Genomic DNA, 20,076 nt, shown 5'->3' on the forward strand with positions numbered 1-20,076 from the left:
TTATTATGGACTCTTGTAGGCTTGTCAATTGCTGGAAAAAAAGGAGTAACTTTGCAGGGATAGCAGAAAGTTATGAGAAAAATCACAGTTTTCAGATTTGAGGAGATCAATGTTGAAGTCGCCCATGACATATAGCGGTTTATTAGTAGAGCTTAGTCTTTCTATTGTCATATCGAAATACGATTGAAATTGTTCAGGAGAAGTATGTTGCCGATTGATTACACCACATATAACATTTTTACCTTTTAAAAATTCGAGTTCAATCCATGAGGCCTGGAAAGCCTCGTTAGAGGTTTTTTCGAGGACTGTGTAATTTAAACTGGCGTCAACATACATACCGACACCTCCACAAGAAAGAGGAGTTGGCAACTGTTCGAATTGGTAATTAGGTATAGGTGGATTAAAGTCTATTCTGGCCGAATTTGTAATTTGTAATTAATTGCTGCAGGGGAATTTGTGCGAAGAGGCACAGGTTCAAAACTGTGTCATTCTACTTTTGCATGATAACCTGTGGAACTTTCGTTAATGGGCGGCAATTACTCTCGGCAGGTGAGTGATCATAAATATTTAAATCGATGTTCTTAAAAGAACCTGAGCACGTGAGAATTCTTCTTGCCTTCCTCCTCGACAAGAAATATTAAGGGCGAAGTGCGACATATCATTGATTCATAAGAAAGTATAACTCTTCATGATTAATTAAATTTACAAAAGAAAAGAGAGTACATTTTATTGCGCCCAGGACACGCCATATTAGCTTACAAAACAATGAGGAAGAGCCGGGTTTTGAGCACGAAAGCCTGGGCCGAGTTTCTATAAGCGCGATTACTGCAGAGTATAACTGCCAATCAGAGGGCCTCAAAGGGGCGATAGCTTTCACAGTTGACGGTTACGATTTGGGCCATTTTACAACCAACAGTTAATATCATTCTATTATTGTCACTAGAAGTCTTTTTTGCAGTTAATTTCTTTTTACGACGAACGTTTACAATTTGTCAATTTCTACGCCTATTGGCCGAATTGGTTAGCCGTTTTACGCTGTATCGGTTAGCCCCATTAAAGGTAGATATCTTAAAACTCCAACAATCCCTTAGGAAAAGCCACTTAGTGTCCTCAAGCATGAAAAACGCAAATGACTAAGGAGTCATCGACTTTCCGGCAAGTTTGCATCTGGTTGCAATTGGTTAAAAGAGAAATCAATGAAATTCTCGATCACTTAAGCTCACCATATGAAATTTCCTTTATGTCACCGACGTTCACAGGCTGGCGATATTAAAAATACAGGTGTCACCTTAATTTAAATTGAAATTCATCTTTTTCAGTGGAGAAGTCTAATTGCTGATGTGTGAAGAGGAACAAGATACATCAAACATACAATTGATCTGCGCACAATTTACCTGAATAAGAGGGTTAGTGACGAATAAATGTCAAAATGAATCCAATAAGGGATTGCCGTGGTTGTAAAAATTGGGGGCAGAGTCTCTCATATCTTCGTTGTGCTTTACAATGAGATTCTAACTTCACTAGCATAGAGCGAATTGCACCATTTCTTTTTGTCTCTTGGATTTACGTCCACGCATGCTCACTTCGAATTACTATCATAGACCATCATGATATTCAAGATTTTTACAAAGTGACGCTCTGTTATGAGCAAGCTTGAACTTCTCTCTCTTTAGTCAAGTCTCTTTCGAACCGCTTCTTGAGGTGTCACACCTCTGGGCGATGCGAGACATCTTGAGGAATGGCAGCGAAGAACCTAATCTCTTTTGAGCATGCGGTGTTGATTTTCTCGTAAAGTCGATTCGAGTGCCCCTATCCTATTCTATCTTACCCTGCTCCCCTGGGGGAAACACCAGCGTGGTTTTCGTAAAAAGAGTAGGTTTGTTTCGAGTGCCCCTTTTCCTATTTTATCCCTCCTACTCCTTTGGGGCAAGCACTGGCGTGAGAGCTCAAAATTATGTCTATATGCGCTGATCGTTTCCGCCTAGAGGAGGAGAAAACAATAGACGTAAACTTTAATTTGCTTCCTATTACGGCTTTGTTCCTTATCAGCCCTGAAAAGAACATGGGCTGTAGTATTTTTACAGCTTCCTATTTATTTGGTAACAGATATGTTTAAAAAGAATCAAATGCGGTTCAGCCCAGCGAAAAGAATAAAGGAATATATAGTATTTTGATGTACTAGGCAGGCACACCAGTTTCCTCTTGTAAAAGTTTTGTCTTTTGGCCCTCGATTGTCGTTTTTGTTTTTAATTTAAGGCGGAAGAATTATTTTTAAAACAGAATTTTGTTTTTTAAATCGATTGGTCAGTGCGCGTTTTTCTTTGAGGAGATCTAGACTTGGATCAAAGAATGTCATGCGACTTAAAAGGGATCGGTTTGTTTTTCTCCTTTGAAGTGCTTTGCGTGATGCAGAATGTGAGTAGACGTATGAATATTGTAAACGATCTCCAATCGTTTTTCGGCGAGGGTGGGTTCTGCATACATTGCCACTTAAAATGCCATACCTTTTTCTGTTCAGTTGTAAGCGATTGTGACAGTCTCCGCTACGCCTGAGGGCAAATAATCCATCAGCAAAATTTAATTAAGAGATAAATCAACCAATTCCTCAATCACAATTCCTCAACCATGTACTGGTGCTAGCGAGTACAACAAAACGCCAGTCAAATTGTAATGAACAATTTCCCACCACTGACGTGCTGTTAACCCGACAGAAGATAAAGGTATTATGTTACCAATTTAATTTGGTAAAACTTTGCTCGACAACCTTCCTTCCAAAAGTTCTCCCATCGAAAAACAAATTGTCGCCCATTTTTTATCCTTTATTAAACGAAGGGATAGAGAGAGATAGAGAGAGAGAGAGAGAGAGAGAGAGAGAGAGAGAGAGAGATAGAGAGAGAGAGAGAGAGAGAGAGAGAGAGAGAGAGATAGAGGGAGAGAGAGAGAGAGAGAGAGAGAGAGAGAGAGAGAGAGAGAGAGAGAGAGAGAGAGAAAGAGAGAGAGAGAGAGTCCGATTCGAGTGGGTATTTTCTACATTGATTGCGTATTTGCTACCGTAGCAACTACCCACTGAGTATTTGCTACGGTAGCAAATACCCACTAGTGCGTATTTGCTACCATTGATGGGTATTTGCTACCGTAGCAACTACCCACTGAGTGTTTGCTACGGTAGCAAATACCCGCTAGTGCGTATTTGCCACCATTAATGAGTATTTGCTACGGTAACAAATACTCAGTAGGTAGTTGAGTATTTGCAACGGTAGTAAATACTCAAATTAAATTCTAACTACTACCAAACTGCTCAATACCTGAAAAACACACATCTACGTCGTTTTATCGTATTTCTATTTTAAATGGATAGTTTGTCCTCTTCTCGGTGCCCCTGTGTCCATGTTAATTGTATACGTTCTACGTTTTAGTTCCTCTGAGAGTGTTCTATCCTTTACGGTTGTAAACGCACGATTTAACAATAAGCTTCTAGAAACATGAAAGTTTAATGAAAAGGTTGATAACGTGCACATTTCAAAGCTATAACGCGGAGTCTTATTTTGCTCTGAAATGCTCTCCACTACACTAAAATACTCTGAACTTTTAAAGAATGTCAACTAGAGGTTAATCCTTGGAAAAGGCGTGCGCGAGATGGTTTTGCACGAGTTGAGAAGTATCAAGCCGGGTTAAACGTTCCAACTTTCTTCGATAAAATTTGTTGATCTGACATTATTGGGGCGTTAAACATCCATGTTTGTTCAACATTAATTGTTGGACGAACGTTTCATAAGTTCTCAAACATTAGTCCTACAAAAAATGTTGGACAAGCATATATGCTAAATGCTTTAACATTATTGAGTCAACAAGTCTTCGATGACAATGTTGGAACGTTTAGCACGGGCCTCAGAAAAAGAATGAGGGTGCGAAAAGAACGAGCGAGTTTTCTGAAAAATTTTAACGAGTGAAATATTGAGAATCGTACAAGATTAGTTCGTGCCATAATAAACCGTCCGCATTGTCACCTCAAAGCGCAAAGGTGGTAGATGGTTGAAGTAAAATAAGCAAATAATTTGAAACATGATCGTCAGATCGAAGAAATCGCAATGGAGATAAACGATTATTTCTCAAGAACAAAGACTTACAGTCACAGGTAGCGTCGCAACTAAAAAAATTCTTAAATATTTTCTAAGCAGTGCAATGCATTGTATGCTGAGCTGTTCACAACTATCAAATGTTACTCAGCAGTGTGCCATACTGTACAGACTGCACTTACAGAACATCTGAACTGAGTAACAACACCGAACTGGGAAAAAACTCTTAAATATTACTATATAGGGCGCTACACTGTACTATTCAGTGTATTGTTGTTCGGTACAGTGAAGTACACTGCATAGTAAGATTAAATGTTACTATGCAGTCCTTTGCATTGTGCTCAAGAACACGACACTGAACTGTTGGAACTGCTAAATCTTACTGTGCAGTGGGCTGCACTGTACACTGAACTGTTGAAAACTGTTACACGGTACTATGCAGTAGGCTGCACTGTACATTTGGCGCCAAAACTATGAGAACTGTTCTCGTATGAAAGTAGTTCTACTTTATGGATTCTTATTTTAGCGTTAACGAATATAAAAAAGAAAATCACTACGAGGTGGGTAACATGTGATTAGCCTGCAGAAAGTCAGGTATAAGTTTAAGATACATTTCGGCTCCTACTGAATTTGGATATAACGACGCTCCAATTTCAACTAAATAGCGCTCCACGGTTTTTGAAGTTGTTTTTTCAAGAAGATCGAGATATTGTTGTTCTTATCAGTAAGAGTTTGAAATTCTAGTCGGTTTTTAGTAAAATGATTTATTTAGTCGTTCTCGTTCATATATGTATAGTTGCAATATTCTATCGATTATGTTAAGAAATCATCTTTTCACAATGGTAAAGGAAATAGAAGTTCACAAAAAACGGGAAACACTATAAGTGAAAGGGATAAGAAGTATGATGATTACATGTAATAATATCTGACTAAGAGTTAAAGGACTGGAACTGTTTTCTTCAGATAATTTTAATTCTATTCTTAGATTTCAACTTGAATTTCGTTTCAAAATCAGTTGCGTTTAATCCCAATGATATATCAATCTAACGAATACATTGTTACTGGTGTTATTGTTGTTGTAGTCCTGTTTTTGTTGTTTCTCCCTAGCCCAGCTTGGGAATACCCTTACCTAGGAAGATAAATGCCCAATACCCATGTTGGTTGAAGACTGCGTTCGTTTGTTGGTATAACTAAGGGAATAGTTGGTGTTTATCATTTAAAAAGGGACGCTTCGATTACTATCAGCCTGTAAAATAAGCCCTAAAATACAAGCTTTCTACGTCTATCTTTTCTTAATACTTTATTGCTTAATGTATCTTAAAGGAAACAAGCTCGTTAGATAAGACTCTCTGTGGCCCTGTTTCTCTGCACTTGCTAAATGCTATCTAAAGTATAGTACGTAGCAAATAAAGACCATAAGGAAATGTAAAGAGTGAATGAATCAAGCATCAGGCGAAAAACAAGCAATTGTGAATGAAGCAGTACGTTATTATTAAGTGTTGCAGTCATACAGGAAAAAGAACTCATGAACTATATGTGTTCATCTGAAACTGGGTGTGTTGGAACCTAGGCTAAAGCCTGAAACTAAGCCCGCATTGGAACTGACTTACACGCGAGAATTTAAAACTGAACTAGGAGTACACTGCATACAAAACTAAGCTCACATTCTAACTGAGCAATATTCACATTTAAAACTGAACTAGGCATGGACTGATGAAGCTCATATGATATTAAAACTGGGTTATGCACACAAAAAACTAAGTTTGCATTGTAATTGAGTTGTAAGCTCATTTAAAACTTAACTTAATACACCCTAGAAACAAAATAAACTCACATTGTAATATATGATTTATGCAAGCAGTTAAAACTGAACTTGGTTGACACAGTAAACAAAACTAAGCCCACGTTGTAGCTAAGTTTTACACGCATTTAAAATTCAAATCAAGGGTATATTAGAAACAACACTAAGTTTACATTATAACAGAGTAATGCCTACCTTTGAAACTGAACAAGGCGTATACCAGAATGACTTAGATCCCGACGTATCTTAGTAATGTGTGCAATTAACACTGAACTTAGCGCACATTGGAAGTAAAACTAAGCTTGCATTGTTAGAGAGTTATGTGTGTATTTTAAACTGGACTAGGCGCATACTGGATACAAAAACTAGCTCACACTGTAACAGAGTTATGCACGCATTAAAAACTGATCACAATAGAGAGAAAAGTAAACTTATATTGTAACAAAGCTATGCGTACCGCTTAAAACTCAACTAAACTAAGCATAAACTAGACAGAATACCAAGCTCACATTGTAAGTGAGGTACGAGTCCATCTAAAGCTATATCACACATAGACTGGAAATAGGCTAAAGTCACAATGTGAGTTATTTTCGCGCATATAGAACGGAACAAGGCTTTTACAGAAATGCAACTAAACTTGTATGAATAGAGTCGTACGGGCATTTAAAACTGAACTAAGTTTAAACATGAATGAAAACTAAGATTACATTGTAACAAAGCTTTGCGCGATTTAAAACTCAATTAGTTGATATAAGTTAACGTTCGGCCTACACTAGAAAAAAGAATAAGGTTCACATTCCAACAGAGTTATAAATACAGTAAAAGCAAAACAAGGGTAACACTGGAAAAAATTTTGTCCCTTTCAGATTTGAATAAGGATTGATTGCTGATGCCTGTTATGCTATCTAAAGTAACACTTGAAGGAAATTTTTCACACCACAATAAGCGCTCGTAATCGTTCAAACTACCTAGGTAAAGTGCAGCGTTTATAAGATTAAGATGCTATCATGATTTAACTAATATAAACATAACAAAATCCTTTCCACAACACTTTTAATTGCTTAATATTTCAGCCATTTGGAAACGAAACTATTTCTTACAAAAATGCGCGTGTACGCTTTTTTAAATTGAAAAATACAGAGGGATAGATTGTTCTCAAGAAATACCCAAATAGTTCCTTAAAACTTAATCTTTTACCAAAGAAAATGTTTCTCTGGAGCAAAAGAAGTAGAAATGGGTATTTCCTGCATAAAGTGGGTACTTGCTACGTTAAATGGTTATTTGCTACGGAGTGGTTTTTGTGCAATAAAATCTTTTAATTGTGACATATAATTGAAAAACAGGTTTAACATGTTTTCTTTCACAAGCGCAGAACTTTCCTTCCATAAAAACGAATTTAAAGTAAAATATAATGATTTTATAAAGAAAAAAGATAATTGACCTTCTCAAAAAATCTGACTTGTTAAGTCAAAATGATACTATATGTGGGAACGCAGTTTTGTTCTAAAATTAAGATGGTGTAGAAAGTAAAATATTCCGGATCCCAAAGGGGTTTTACGGCAATAAAAAAGAACTTGAAGACCTTTAAAGACGTCCGTCAAAATTTTTTATTTTCGTGATTTTTTCGATATGTGTACCAAAGATTGAGTATTTGCTACATTGGTCGTGTTTAGATTGATATACTGACTAAAATTTCGTATTGGTCGGTAACTTTGAATAGAAGTATTCTAAGTGAAAAATAGACTGATATATTCCACTGTAAAAACGGGAAAATATTGGAAAATTTTATATCAAAAAAAGAAGAGGAGAAAAGGTAGCAGATACTCAGCCTTGAATCTGGAGAGAGAGAGAGAGAGAGAGAGAGAGAGAGAGAGAGAGAGAGAGAGAGAGAGAGAGCGTTTTCCTCATAGAAGCTCAGTCTAAAGCCTAGCGAGATGAAATAATAATCATTGAGCTTACTTTTCAAGCAGTTTCTGCTCACCACAGGCATAGAAAATGATCGGGTAACAGTGTGGAGAATTGGAATGTTAATCTAGAGGTTAAAATTGAACTCGACAGGCCGCGCTTTAAGGCAAGATTCTTGTGTCTATTTATCCATATTTACACTATGGGTATGGAAATTTAGAATTCTAAAATATGGATTTTTAATGGCTCAATATCCCGTGTGTTGACTTTTGATGTCAACGTGACAGAAAGGAAGTTAATCTGCACTTTTGTCAACAAGCGATTCGAATGTCAGTATTACATTTCATATCGTACGTGTCTCGGCTGGTTTTCAAAACATGTTGGAGCGTTACAAGTCGGTTCAATCCTAACAGCGTTTTATTATGTTTCAAAAACAAGATCGCCCTTCTGTTGGTGATGTGCCCAGCTGTTTATCCAAGTTTGCTTTTCCAGTATCGTTCGTATGTTTATTGATCTGTACTACCGCCTTGGTTCGTGTTGAGATCATAAACCAGCGAGTTCATAATGTTGAAGATGTTATGGCGGAAGTGGGGCGAATACATGAATCCATGAGGGATTCTACCGAAGCAGCAGGTACTCAACCTTCTGAAAGCACTGGTTTTGTCGGGAACTTTGCTGGCAATATTGCTCAGGAGAGTAGAGATATGACCGAAGGTAGTATGCTTTCTCTCGTCAACTTATAACTTAGTAAAGGACCCTCGCTTCGACAACGATACGAAATACAATTTTCCTGGCGAACTCTTTTCGATCCCCTGAATTTTTCCGAGGCTTACTTTGGTGAAGAAATTGGGAGTCACAATGGTACTTAAAGTGGCTAATGAATTTGTCTATTTTAGTAACTACATAGACTCATTTCTGAGGGGTCGATAGCGAAAAAGTAATAGCGGTCATCGTTGTAAAAGCTCAAGAGAGCAATCATATGAGTAACATTATGCAATTGATCATTCAAAGATATTCCTTTTTCCCTAACTTGGATTAATATATTTGATGTATTGTTGGCCAGATAAACCCTTCAGGAATATGAAGGGTCCATCGTTGAATGACTAAAACAACAGTGCGACGTCTGCTGTTTATCATAATAACAGCACAAAAAGGTCTTGGATAGCTAAACGTTTTGAAACGTGAGGAATGGGTGTGGGGGGGGGGGTGGGGGGGTGGAAAAACGTGAAGTACTCTTGCGTGCCACAAGGAAAGGTTGAGCTTAATTTAGGTTCTCGTTTAAACGAGGCGATCGTACACGTAAAAGCGAGCAAAAGAAAATCAGTGTTTGCTCGAGAATATGGCAGCCTCCTTTCATTATTTTCCTGCACAAATTTTCAGCGACGGAAAGCTTAGTAAGAACCTGGTAACCGTCATTTAGACGAATCTGGTTTGGAGCCAAAGGTTGTATAAATAAACCACTGTTGAGATTATTGTCTGGTAAGGAGATTTAAAAGTGTTACCGCTTTAATTTTCAAACACTTTTTGAAAAAAAAAAACTATTTCCAGTTAACGCCAGAAGCCGTCGCCATTTCAAGTTACCTGAGAAAGGAGCCAACCCTGGTAAAGTTACGATAGAGGTGGTTAGAAGTGAGATAAACAAGACCATGAATTCATGGTCACCACGATCATTTTGTTCGCCCAAAGAACAAATTTGCGTACAGGGGCCACCAGGATTGCAAGGACCAAAAGGATCACGGGGAAGGAGAGGTCCGCGTGGATCTACAGGAAGGAAAGGGTCACGCGGTTTTAGAGGAGAACCAGGGCCTTCCGGAAAGCAAGGAAATATCGGACCACCAGGTCAAAAGGGTGCACAGGGTATCACAGGGGTTCCGGGTCCCAGGGGCCCACCCGGAGCTAAGGGAGAACCTGGGGAACCTATCTCTCTCCCTGTAGTTGTTGTTTCTCCAATGAAGCAAACACTCAGAGAAAATCAAAGTGCAGTGTTCCAATGTTCGGTAAGTGGAAATCCTCAACCGACTATGACGTGGGTGGGGACAAATGGCACTCATCTCCAAAGTAATTCTCACCTTGGCGCTCGGGGTGGGAGATTAGAATTCCATCACGTGACTCTTAGCGACGCTGGAAATTACACTTGCGTTGGAAGAAATGTTCTTGGTTCCGAGAGTCAGTCTGCGAAGCTAATTGTTGAAGGTAGGAATGGGCATGCAGAAGAAACTGGGTGTGAATTTATTTCATCATCTGTTTTTTACTATTCTTTAATATCAATTATTTAAATCGACTCCATTTAGCCAAACCACATGTTCAACTTGCTTCAGGTCCCACTCATGCAAGGGTGGGACAAAATATTACGCTACCTAAATGTCACGTGACCGGCTTTCCAAAACCAGTCGTGTCGTGGAAGAGATTGACCGGTGCCTTGGCTCAAAAGAGGGCAGATTACAATCAGCAGGATTTGACAGTGGTTGATGTGGAAAAAAAGGACACTGGAGCGTACGAATGCAGAGCCAGAAACCATCTTGGAGAAGGTTCCGCAGTTACGACCTTGTTTGTTTGGTCGGCACCAAAATTTGTCTCAAAGCCACCCGACATGCTCACCAATGGGGTTGGTGGGTCAGTGTCTCTGAACTGTTCTGCCACAGGGGAGACTGTTCCTCTCGTCTCTTGGAAGCGAGCAAGGGGGGCCTGGGACGAAAAGAGAATGAAAGTAGACAAAGGAACCCTAACTATTAACTATTTCAGTTCTGAGAGAATCAGACTCAGGAATTTATGTGTGTGAAGCCAAAAGTCCGCAATTTACAATCGAGGCAAGAACATCGCTGAAGGTGAAAGGTTGGTTGAACAGGGTGATTGTTTTTTTTTTTTTTTTTTTGCATCCATGTTCGATACAAACTTTCTGGCCGTTTCACACGATTATGATCACTTCTCCGTCTGTAAAGTTCGGAACTTAATAAACATTTTATTTTCGGTTTTGCACTGAGTTTTGGCCAAAACAATGAAATTTTTCTAACTGCCTCTTAAACGAAGCCTTCTTAACTAAGTAACGACGAAGAACTCAGTAACTGGAATAACTTTACCCACACGAGTCCGATTAACGTATTTGTTAAAACACTGTATCCTTTTTACCCTAACTACCGAGATCTCAGCGTTACGACCTCGAGCCGAATAGTTTCTCGTCCGACCCTCCCATTACGTCAGTAAGTACATATTACGTCATTTTCTTATAGCTCTCCTTTCGTTTACGCCTGATGGCCGCAAAGGGAGACTCGGTATCATTCAGAAATTCACCGTTACAAGAACAGCTAAATATCTCATCAAAGCCTTTGGTGCTCGGGGAGGGACACATTCTTACAATTATGGATACAGACCAGGAACTTATTACGGCGGTTATGGTGCAGCGATAGAGGGGACATTTCGACTGACCAAAGGTACTGTCCTAATTATTATTGTGGGGCAGAGAGGAGGAGATTCAGTGGAGGTGAAAGGTGGCCAAAGCACGACCATGACAGCAGCTGAGCTCGGACCGTCTGTCGAAGACAACGCTGGCACTGGGGGAGGGGGAGGAAGTTTTGTTTATACCACAAATGATTTGCTGTTTTTAGCTGCTGGAGGAGGAGGGGACGCGTCTGGTGGATATCATGGTGTGGATGGTCAGGCAGGAACAAGTGGAACCAGTAGTGAGGGGAACGATCCAGCACATGCAAAGAAGGGTGGTACCATGGGTCAGCCGGGAGAATGTAACAATGATGACGCTAGTTACCATGGGGGAGTGGGTGCGGGCTGGAATGGCCAAAGTTGTTCTAGAAAAGGACCTGAGCACGGAGAGGGGGGTGGGTCGCGTGCTCAAGGCTGGATAGGAGGTCAAGCAGGAGCTATGAACAGTGGAAGTAACGGCGGACCAGCACCAGGAGCAGTAGGAGGGTTTGGTGGTGGTGGAGGAGGAGCGGAGGATAACGGCGCATCGGGTGGAGGTGGAGGGTACTCTGGAGGAGGCAGCGGTATCAAAGATAAACAAGCCGGAGGGGGAGGTGGTTCGTATTGCGCCGGGATAAATTGCCATGGTATGACTGGAGGCAACGTGGAAGAAGACGGCTTGGTGCAAATTATAGAACAATGAAAGAGCTTCCTTCAATTGTTCTTCATGAAAGCAAGGATTGAGCGATATTACTTACGGATTAGATAACGTTATCTTAAAGCGATTGGGTCTCTTTCATAAGTTCTTCGCGAAGAAGTTTTAACATGAACAGATAAAAGCAAATCAAGATATGTATGCCCTTTTTCTTGTTGTTGTTGATTAGTCTATTACTTCTAAAAGCGATTAAGATATAATCCTTTATTCTCCTATTTCAAGATATAAAGGTATCGATATCACAAGGGGAAAGCCTACTTCTCCCTCTCCCCCTCCCCCGTGCGTACCAGCGCGCGGGCCCGATAATAGCTCAAATCCATCTGCCGAATGTAATCTAGACACACGTAAATTTACTCTACTTATAGCAGCCACAAGGGAAATTATGAATCACAATTTGGGCAAGTTGTAGGAGAGCCTCAATGGGGTGATGGCTTTCAGGTACGGCTAATGGTCAAATACGGATACCGGTTAATTTCTTTTCATTAGTATTAAAAAAAACATATATCTATATATAAAAAGATACATATATATCTATATATAAAAAGATATATATATATATAAATAGAATAAATGTTTGAAAAGAAAATTTGCCCTGAGCGGGATATATATATTTATTAAAAGCTGGATCATTGGATAATGCAATTCAAGACTTTTCATTGGCTTAGCCATTATGGTATATGAGCCAATATACCATAAACTACGATAAAGTAAGCGTACGCATAAGCTTAAAATTGAAAGGGAGCTAAAAATGTAATAAAATTTAATAATTCAATGTAGCGTTTTTAATAAAACAATTATTACACTCGCGTTTGTTGGATATGAGATGATTATGGCCAACTTGGCGCTACCCGCCTAGTTGGCAATCTATCATCTCATATCCAGCGCGCGCTCGTGGAATAATTGTTAAATATATATATATATATATATATATATATATATATATATATATATATATATTTATATCTAATATATATAAACGAATAAACAAGAAATAAAGTTGTTTCACTCATCCTGGAAGTGCTCGATGCAGAAATGTGCAGAGCAAAATACAAACGTGAAAGAAGGAAATTATTACTAGTTACTCGAGTTTCACGCTCTGTCTGATGATCGCCTAGAGCGTGAAACTCGAGTAACTAGTAATAATTTCCTTACGTATGATGCACGATCCTCGCAGTAGAGAGCGCTATTTATGCAGTAGCGAAAGTCAGACCTGAGAAAATCAGGCCTGTACGAGATTCGAACCACTAACCTCTGCGATACTAGTGCAGCGCTCTACCATTGAGCTAACAAGCCAACTGGGAGCAGGCCGTTAAGTTGATTCGTAATAAACCCGTGATGCATAAATAGCGCTCTCTACCTGTATTGCATAAATAGCGTATTGCATAAATAGCGCTCTTTACTGCGAGGATCGTGCATCATACGTATTTATAACCGCAGTTCAAAATATATGGAACTTCATATATTCATCGTAACCAAATAATATCCTTGTTAACCATTAGCCGATTAGGACAGTGCGCAGTGGACAGAATAAAAAAGAAGGGCATTTTTATACCTTAAACTTTCTTCTATAAACCATTGTATACTCTGAGTCAACACAAAGTACTTGGGTTGATTGAAAAACATGGCTTTTACACCATAGAGGACCTGCTTGTGGCTTTAAGGTTACCGTGCACCTTCAGGGGTGTCTTGCATGCAAGTGATGTAGCGCGTCCGGTTTAAACTGTAGATATCTAAACACCAAAATCAAATTAAAGCTTATAGGACTGGCTATAAGATTATACCAAAAAATTTGAAAAAAGTTAAATTGTCGAATTTTTCACGACTTTTAAATGCGAGCGCCCGAATCACCTTTTGAACGTCACATGTTAAAACGAATTTTTTTTTCGCTTATTGAATGTGTTCCTCCATTTCTGGGGCCAAAGCGCTAAAAAACGTGTCTGCGATTTGCCATATTTAATTTCAGTGAAAATTTACAGAACATTTTTGAAATAGGATTAAAAAAGTGTGGAGTGATCGTACAAAAATCGCTCTTGAAAAAAAAGTATTTAGAAATAAAAAATTTGGAGACAAGGTTTTGTTGTTTATATGTAAAACTAGCTACTGTCAAAATTTGAGAGCAATCGAACAAATTCCCTTTGACTTGTAGCTCTTAAAAGGTGATCCGGGCGCTCGCCGTTTAGGAGTCGTGAAAAATTCAACAATTAATTTTTTTCAAAATTTTTGGTATAGTCCGATAGCCAGTTCTATAAGCTTTAATTTAATATAGTGGTTTAGATATCTACAGTTGAAAGCGCACGCGCTACGTACATCGCTTGCACGCGAGAGACCCATTAAGGTGCACGATAACCTTAAGTATAATAAACCTTTCAACAAAGACGTCGATGCAGCACGCGAAACGCTGTAAAAAAGCATGGAGATGTTGTGTAACCAACTTTCTCCTATGGAGTTCATTGGCTGAGGTTATTTATCTCCTACTTTGATCGCCTTGTTTAAGGATAAATTTCGAATTTAACATGATTAGTTAAACTGGTTAGCTTCCTTAATACTTTAGTAATACGATTTATTATATAGTTTGCAGCGCCCACGGGCATGATGGAGCAAGTCCTGTACTCTGATTGCCTACCCCAGCGGTCAAGATGGGCCCGTCTTGACCACTCGGGATTCCTGCTTTGATCTTGCGCAATTTTGGATCTTAACCTCGTTCTTTCTTCTGCGTTTTTATGGACTTCGACCATAACAACTAAATTACTATTATTACCCAACTACACTCCGTAGAGCGCAAATAACACCTAAGACGAGAGCAAATATCACGCGGTATTTGTATTCCATAGAACCGGTTAGACAGGTTTTCCCGCGCAAGCGACGAATTGGATTGAAGTTCCAAAAATACTGGCGTACAATTTAAATCATTTTTCTGACGACGACGAGTCAGAATGGCTAGCAAATATTGATCCAAGTTTATCAGATAAATCGAACGAAGAACGCAGTTAGACGACAATGAAATTTCATTATTTACTGAAGAAAATAGAAATATTTGAGTCAGTTTGCTAGACATAACGTCTCGTAGTCACGTTCGACGCACTAAAAACTACTATAAAACGAATACAAGAATTGTAAAAACGTGTAAAATGGTATATAAAAAGTCACTTGTAAAAATGTAGCGGAATTCCAAATCGATTTCGATCAATTACGATCCTCATCAGTAGTACTCCGCCATGTTTAAAATACTCATAAATAATTGTTCATATAAGTGACTCTGAAATGTCCACACTTCTTCCAGGCTTCATGTAAGCGGTCATGATGTATCAATCACAGCTCGTGGGATTTGAAAAAAGTTCCATTCGTTCTTGGAACGTTCAAGAACGAATGGAACTTTTTTCAAATCCCACGAGCTGTGATTGATACATCATGACCGCTTACATGAAGCCTGGAAGAAGTGTGGACATTTCAGAGTCACTTATATGAACAATTATTTATGAGTATTTTAAACATGGCGGAGTACTACTGATGAGGATCGTAATTGATCGAAATCGATTTGGAATTCCGCTACATTTTTACAAGTGACTTTTTATATACTATTTTACACGTTTTTACAATTCTTGTATTCGTTTTAGAGTAGTTTTTAGTGCGTCGAACGTGACTACGAGACGTTATGTCTAGCAAACTGACTCAATTATCGAACACGTTCCTGGCCTCGGCCCACAAAATTTCATCACAAAATAGAAATAGCAACGCGACAACGCGTCAATTCCGTTCCGTTTCGCATACTTCTGTCACGCACTCCTCTTAAATAAACATCCGTGAAATTGGCCCTCACTCAATTAACAATTTGGCGTGTTGAATAATAAATAACTTACTAAACGTTTTGGTGTGTCGTATCTCGGATTATTTTTAATCATCGTTGTTTGTATATTATTCATATTATTTTCGTCAAAATACGGCACAAATCGAAAAAATACTCGGCTATGCTACACAATAAAACGTCTAATAAGATGTACTCTTACTATTTCTGTTCGGTATCCATTCACCCAGGCGGTGTGCGCACGTCGATTGCATTGCATTGTGGTAGCGTTATTTTCAATATGGCGGTAAAAGCGGTAGAAATGGGTAGAGTTTGACTGAATATTCCGTAAAAGTAAGGCCATTTCTTTATCCTTTCACTATAGGTGATCATAGTTTGATATAGTCCGAACGTGTAGAAGTATTTTTCGTGCGTATTTGTCTCGTATTATATCGTTCTCAAGAACAAACGCAAGCACTGTGTTTTAGCATGTAATATTAGACCGGTTTTCGAGCAGATCAAATTCGTTGTACGTCGTAGTTTAAAGCCTTTCAAAGATTTATATGGCCACTTTGATCCTTGTTCAGCAGCTCTGACCAAACGCGCTAAAACGCACTCCAATGGTACAAATGTTTTAGGCATTTTAAGTGATAGTGTTTGAGACTTTTGTGGAGCGAAAAGGCCCATTGTTTCGTTTAGTGTGTTGCGTTACATAGCGTTACTACTGCAAGGGCATTTATCAATCGTGTTGTAAATCCACTTTCCTAAGTGAAGGAAAATTAAATAATAGCGAGTGTTGTGGGGTAAATCTTCTATCTTGATAACTGAATGAAGGACAGTTTAATTAGAACAATGAAAAGAGTCTCTTGATCCATGAAAACCTCCACCTTGCATGAGGCGACACGGCGGAAAGCCGGAAAGCAAAACGCAGTCTACTGTTGAAAGGTGTTGATAGGCCAGTGCGTCTCCTACCATTCGCTAGCGCTTTTAAACCTTCTACTCTCAACGTTTAGCTGTTATTAGGATATCTTTTGATGACTTTCCTTTGCGATGTGATAATATGGGTCAGTTTTGAGGTGTCATACTTCTCTTTGGCGAAGCCGGATGAGATTGTGTTACAAAAGGCAATATTTTCTTTTGTGCGCGCGCTATTTTCTTTGAAGTAATAACTCCAGAGATACGTTTTCAAAACCCTCATGTAGGTTTCCTCTATTCTCGAAGGGTATTTTGAAACTCTGTACGCTTTTAATAAAGGTGGAGCGCGACAAATTCGTTCTTAGGAGGCGTGGGGCTTCTCCTTTTAAAAATCACTTATTTACGCTAAGTGGAAAAAGTTCGTGTATTACAAGGTCTCTTTCTCTCTAATATGCGTTTGCATGTCAAGGGTCAATTCACAGTTGAATAACTCGCGTCTTGGAATATAACTACTGACTTTGAAATTACTCATCCCGCCATCGGTTGTGAGCGTAACTGTTGCCATTTGTGTCGAGATTCTTAGGCAGATTGCAGTTTCGAATCTTTCTAAATAACGTCAGTTGCCTCCTAAGAACGAATTCGTCACGGAAGAATGACAGGAGTCGCGCAGGCTCGTCAAACGATTTAACTTTCGAAGGAGTAGCAACAGACAGTGAATCCCCATCACAATCCACGTATATTCACGCCGCATCTCGCTGCCACCAAAGATGTTTACTCTAACGCGCAATGCTCAATTTTTGTTTTACGACCATGATGCAACGCAATCAGAGTGCGCACACCACCGGTCAAGAGGGGCAGAGGGAAACTGATAATAACCTTTTGTCAACATGGCGGACGAAGCTGATGAAATAATTGCGAATGTGATCGTGTGAACCGTTATTGGTTTCCTTACACGTAATAATGAGGTCAGAGTGTATATTCAATTTAAAACAACATGAGTGAGCAACAAGCAATTTCTGACCGTCGAACAGCTTCAAAAACGCCTTCAATCACTCGGTTCATTCGCTACGAGCATCTTGTAGCCGGCGTGTCCGGAGGGGTCACTTCAACTCTTGTGCTGCATCCGTTGGACCTGATCAAAATTAGATTTCAAGGTAAGGCACGGTATAAAATAACATATTAGGAGACCACCATCAGTTTATTGTGAGGCGAGGTTATTTTGAAAACGGGAACATCAACAGCGATGTAAAACATTCCTGTCTGAGTTTATTTCCGCACAGATAAGCCTATTTCATTAAATTTTCACCTCTATTTAATGAACGAAAGTTTCCGCACATTTTTATATCAATTTGAACTGACGTGAGCAATTTAGATGGTCTTGAAATAATTAAATCTTCCCATATACAGAACTGTTTTCACCCTCGCTTTAGCAAAAGCATTCAAAAAAGGAATTGATTACTGCAATGCTGTGGGAAGTATTTGAAACTTCCCATTTTACGACTTACTGGAAACTTTAATTTACTGAAAACTCTTGTTGTTTAAACTTCATGAATGGATGTTTTATTTCTAATTTAGAACACAGCTAGCAGAACCGCACAATCAAATTCAATAATTATTTGTAAGCGTGCTCAAAATCCCGATAGTGCACGCTGACAGCGTCAGCAAATCGCTTCGCCAGAGATTTTTTGTTTCACGCGAGCAGCCATTGTTAGCGCGGGGAAAAATAATATATTTCGGGACAATAATGGATACAAACAGAAACTTGGCCTACTAGTTGGAAAACAAAGACAATGTTTCAACCTCTTCCCTTGGGCTAGAGTTCTTAATGAGGCAGAAAAAGAGAAAAACAACGGAAAAGGAGACTTGGCATCAGTGCCGTCACGATTTGCTTCAACTGATATTGTTTCCGTTTCTCACGTCGGATTTGATGCACAATTCCACCGGCTATGTTCTAAAACAATTGGTTCATGCTTTCAGCTGTGCATTATCGAGTTATGGAGCACGTGGGAAGTTCGGAGAGCACTCAAGAAGCTAGAGTTGCCCTCGGCTATCGCCTCGGGCAACTCTTACGCTTCTTTCATGGTCTCCAAACTTCCTGTGTGCTCCATAACTTGATAGTGCATGCTAAAGCATGAACCAATTGTTAATTAAAGATCCCTGTATTAGTGTTGGCTTCCTTATTAATTTTGATTTAGTTTATGGTGATATATGCGACAACCACTTGTTAGGAATAGGATATCATTTTTACTCACAAGTTTTTAATACTACTAAGGGAGTCTTTAGGTAGACGAGCCACAAAATTTGTATTTAAGGGCCTATCTGCACTAGCAAAAAAATTGTTTATTTGTACAAATTTTAATTACTTTACAAGTGTGGATGGTTTGTTGTGGCTTGACAAATTTTGGCTGAAGCAAACAAATTTTCAATGGCATTGCTGATAAAATTTGTCCTGGGTAAAACCTTGGCAAAATCATTTAAATAAACAAAACTGTTATAAACTGGTTGACCATTTTGTTATAAACACCACCAGTGTGGTAATTGAACTGAGTTTACTTTACCAAAAAGTTGCAATAATTGTCTTTCATTGCAAAACTCACGGATTTTACAACTTTGAACAACTTAAGATGAATCCTGGTGATTGGCCAGGAGTTTTAATCCATTGGCAAATTATAGCAGCCAGTCTTATGAGCAGGTCAGGCACTGGATGCAACTAGGGTAAGATTATAATAATGGTGGAATAATTTTCCAGTTGCCACTTTATCAGTCCAACAATGAAGCAGTAGATGTGGCACAAGATTCAGAAGTGCCCACTCCAAGCAAAGGGAAGGGAAAAGCTAAATAGAATAAGATTACTTAGTTCTTATTAACCGAGTGGGAGGTCTGTATGGGAGAATCTTGACTGAGGTCACCCGTACAGACCGAACGCAGTGAGGTCTGTACCAGCGACCGAGGTCAAGATTCTCCCATACAGACCAACCTAGCTCGGTTGATAAGATGTTTATTATATGGTCGTGTCTAATATGCCAATTTTTTATATTCTTTGTACCTTTTTTTTCTAGACCGGTCTAGATGCCGAAAAATCTAGACCGCTTTAAATATTGTTTTCAGCCAATCAAATTTGTGAATTCGGTAGTTCCCAGTCCTTGTGAGACACAGCCATATAATAAATAATGGTAATTGAACTCGAGTGGAGTGCAATTTGGGCTGAAATCATACGCGTGATTTCAAAATCGAACTAGCGCGCAGCGCGAGTTCAATTTGAAATCACAAGTATGATTTCAGACCAAAATTGCACGACACGAGGTTCAATTACCACTTTATTACATCCATTTTGAAATCGCCAAAATACAGGACTTGGTCAATTCAAATATTTTATTGGTGCAGAACTGAGCCGGCTTTTAAATAAAAAGCGGAAACGGAAACACATTTACATCTTATTTTGTATGCAAAACAGAAAGACTTTGACGTC

At 39.0% G+C, this 20,076-nt stretch overlaps 1 protein-coding gene across 2 annotated transcripts; it reads left to right on the top strand.

Annotated features, from left to right (window-relative positions):
- The first annotated feature begins 9,017 nt into the window (after positions 1 to 9,017).
- Positions 9,018 to 12,971, top strand: LOC148739424 (uncharacterized). Of its 2 annotated transcripts, XR_015997361.1 has the most exons (3): positions 9,018 to 9,975; positions 10,074 to 10,614; positions 11,010 to 11,145. XR_015997361.1 is itself a non-coding variant. In XM_088751169.1 (2 exons), exon 2 carries the CDS (start codon positions 11,285 to 11,287, stop codon positions 11,897 to 11,899), a length of 615 nt encoding a protein of 204 aa, XP_088607295.1. In that variant the 5' UTR covers positions 10,528 to 10,614; positions 11,010 to 11,284; the 3' UTR covers positions 11,900 to 12,971. The 2 variants fall into 2 exon arrangements, 1 of the variants encoding a protein (XP_088607295.1); XM_088751169.1 differs by lacking the exon at positions 9,018 to 9,975 and having other exon boundaries at positions 10,528 to 10,614; positions 11,010 to 12,971.
- The last annotated feature ends 7,105 nt before the right edge of the window (positions 12,972 to 20,076 follow it).

The sequence above is a fragment of the Stylophora pistillata genome, chromosome 2 (assembly GCF_964205215.1).
Source record: "Stylophora pistillata chromosome 2, jaStyPist1.2, whole genome shotgun sequence".
Classification (NCBI taxonomy): domain Eukaryota; kingdom Metazoa; phylum Cnidaria; class Anthozoa; order Scleractinia; family Pocilloporidae; genus Stylophora; species Stylophora pistillata.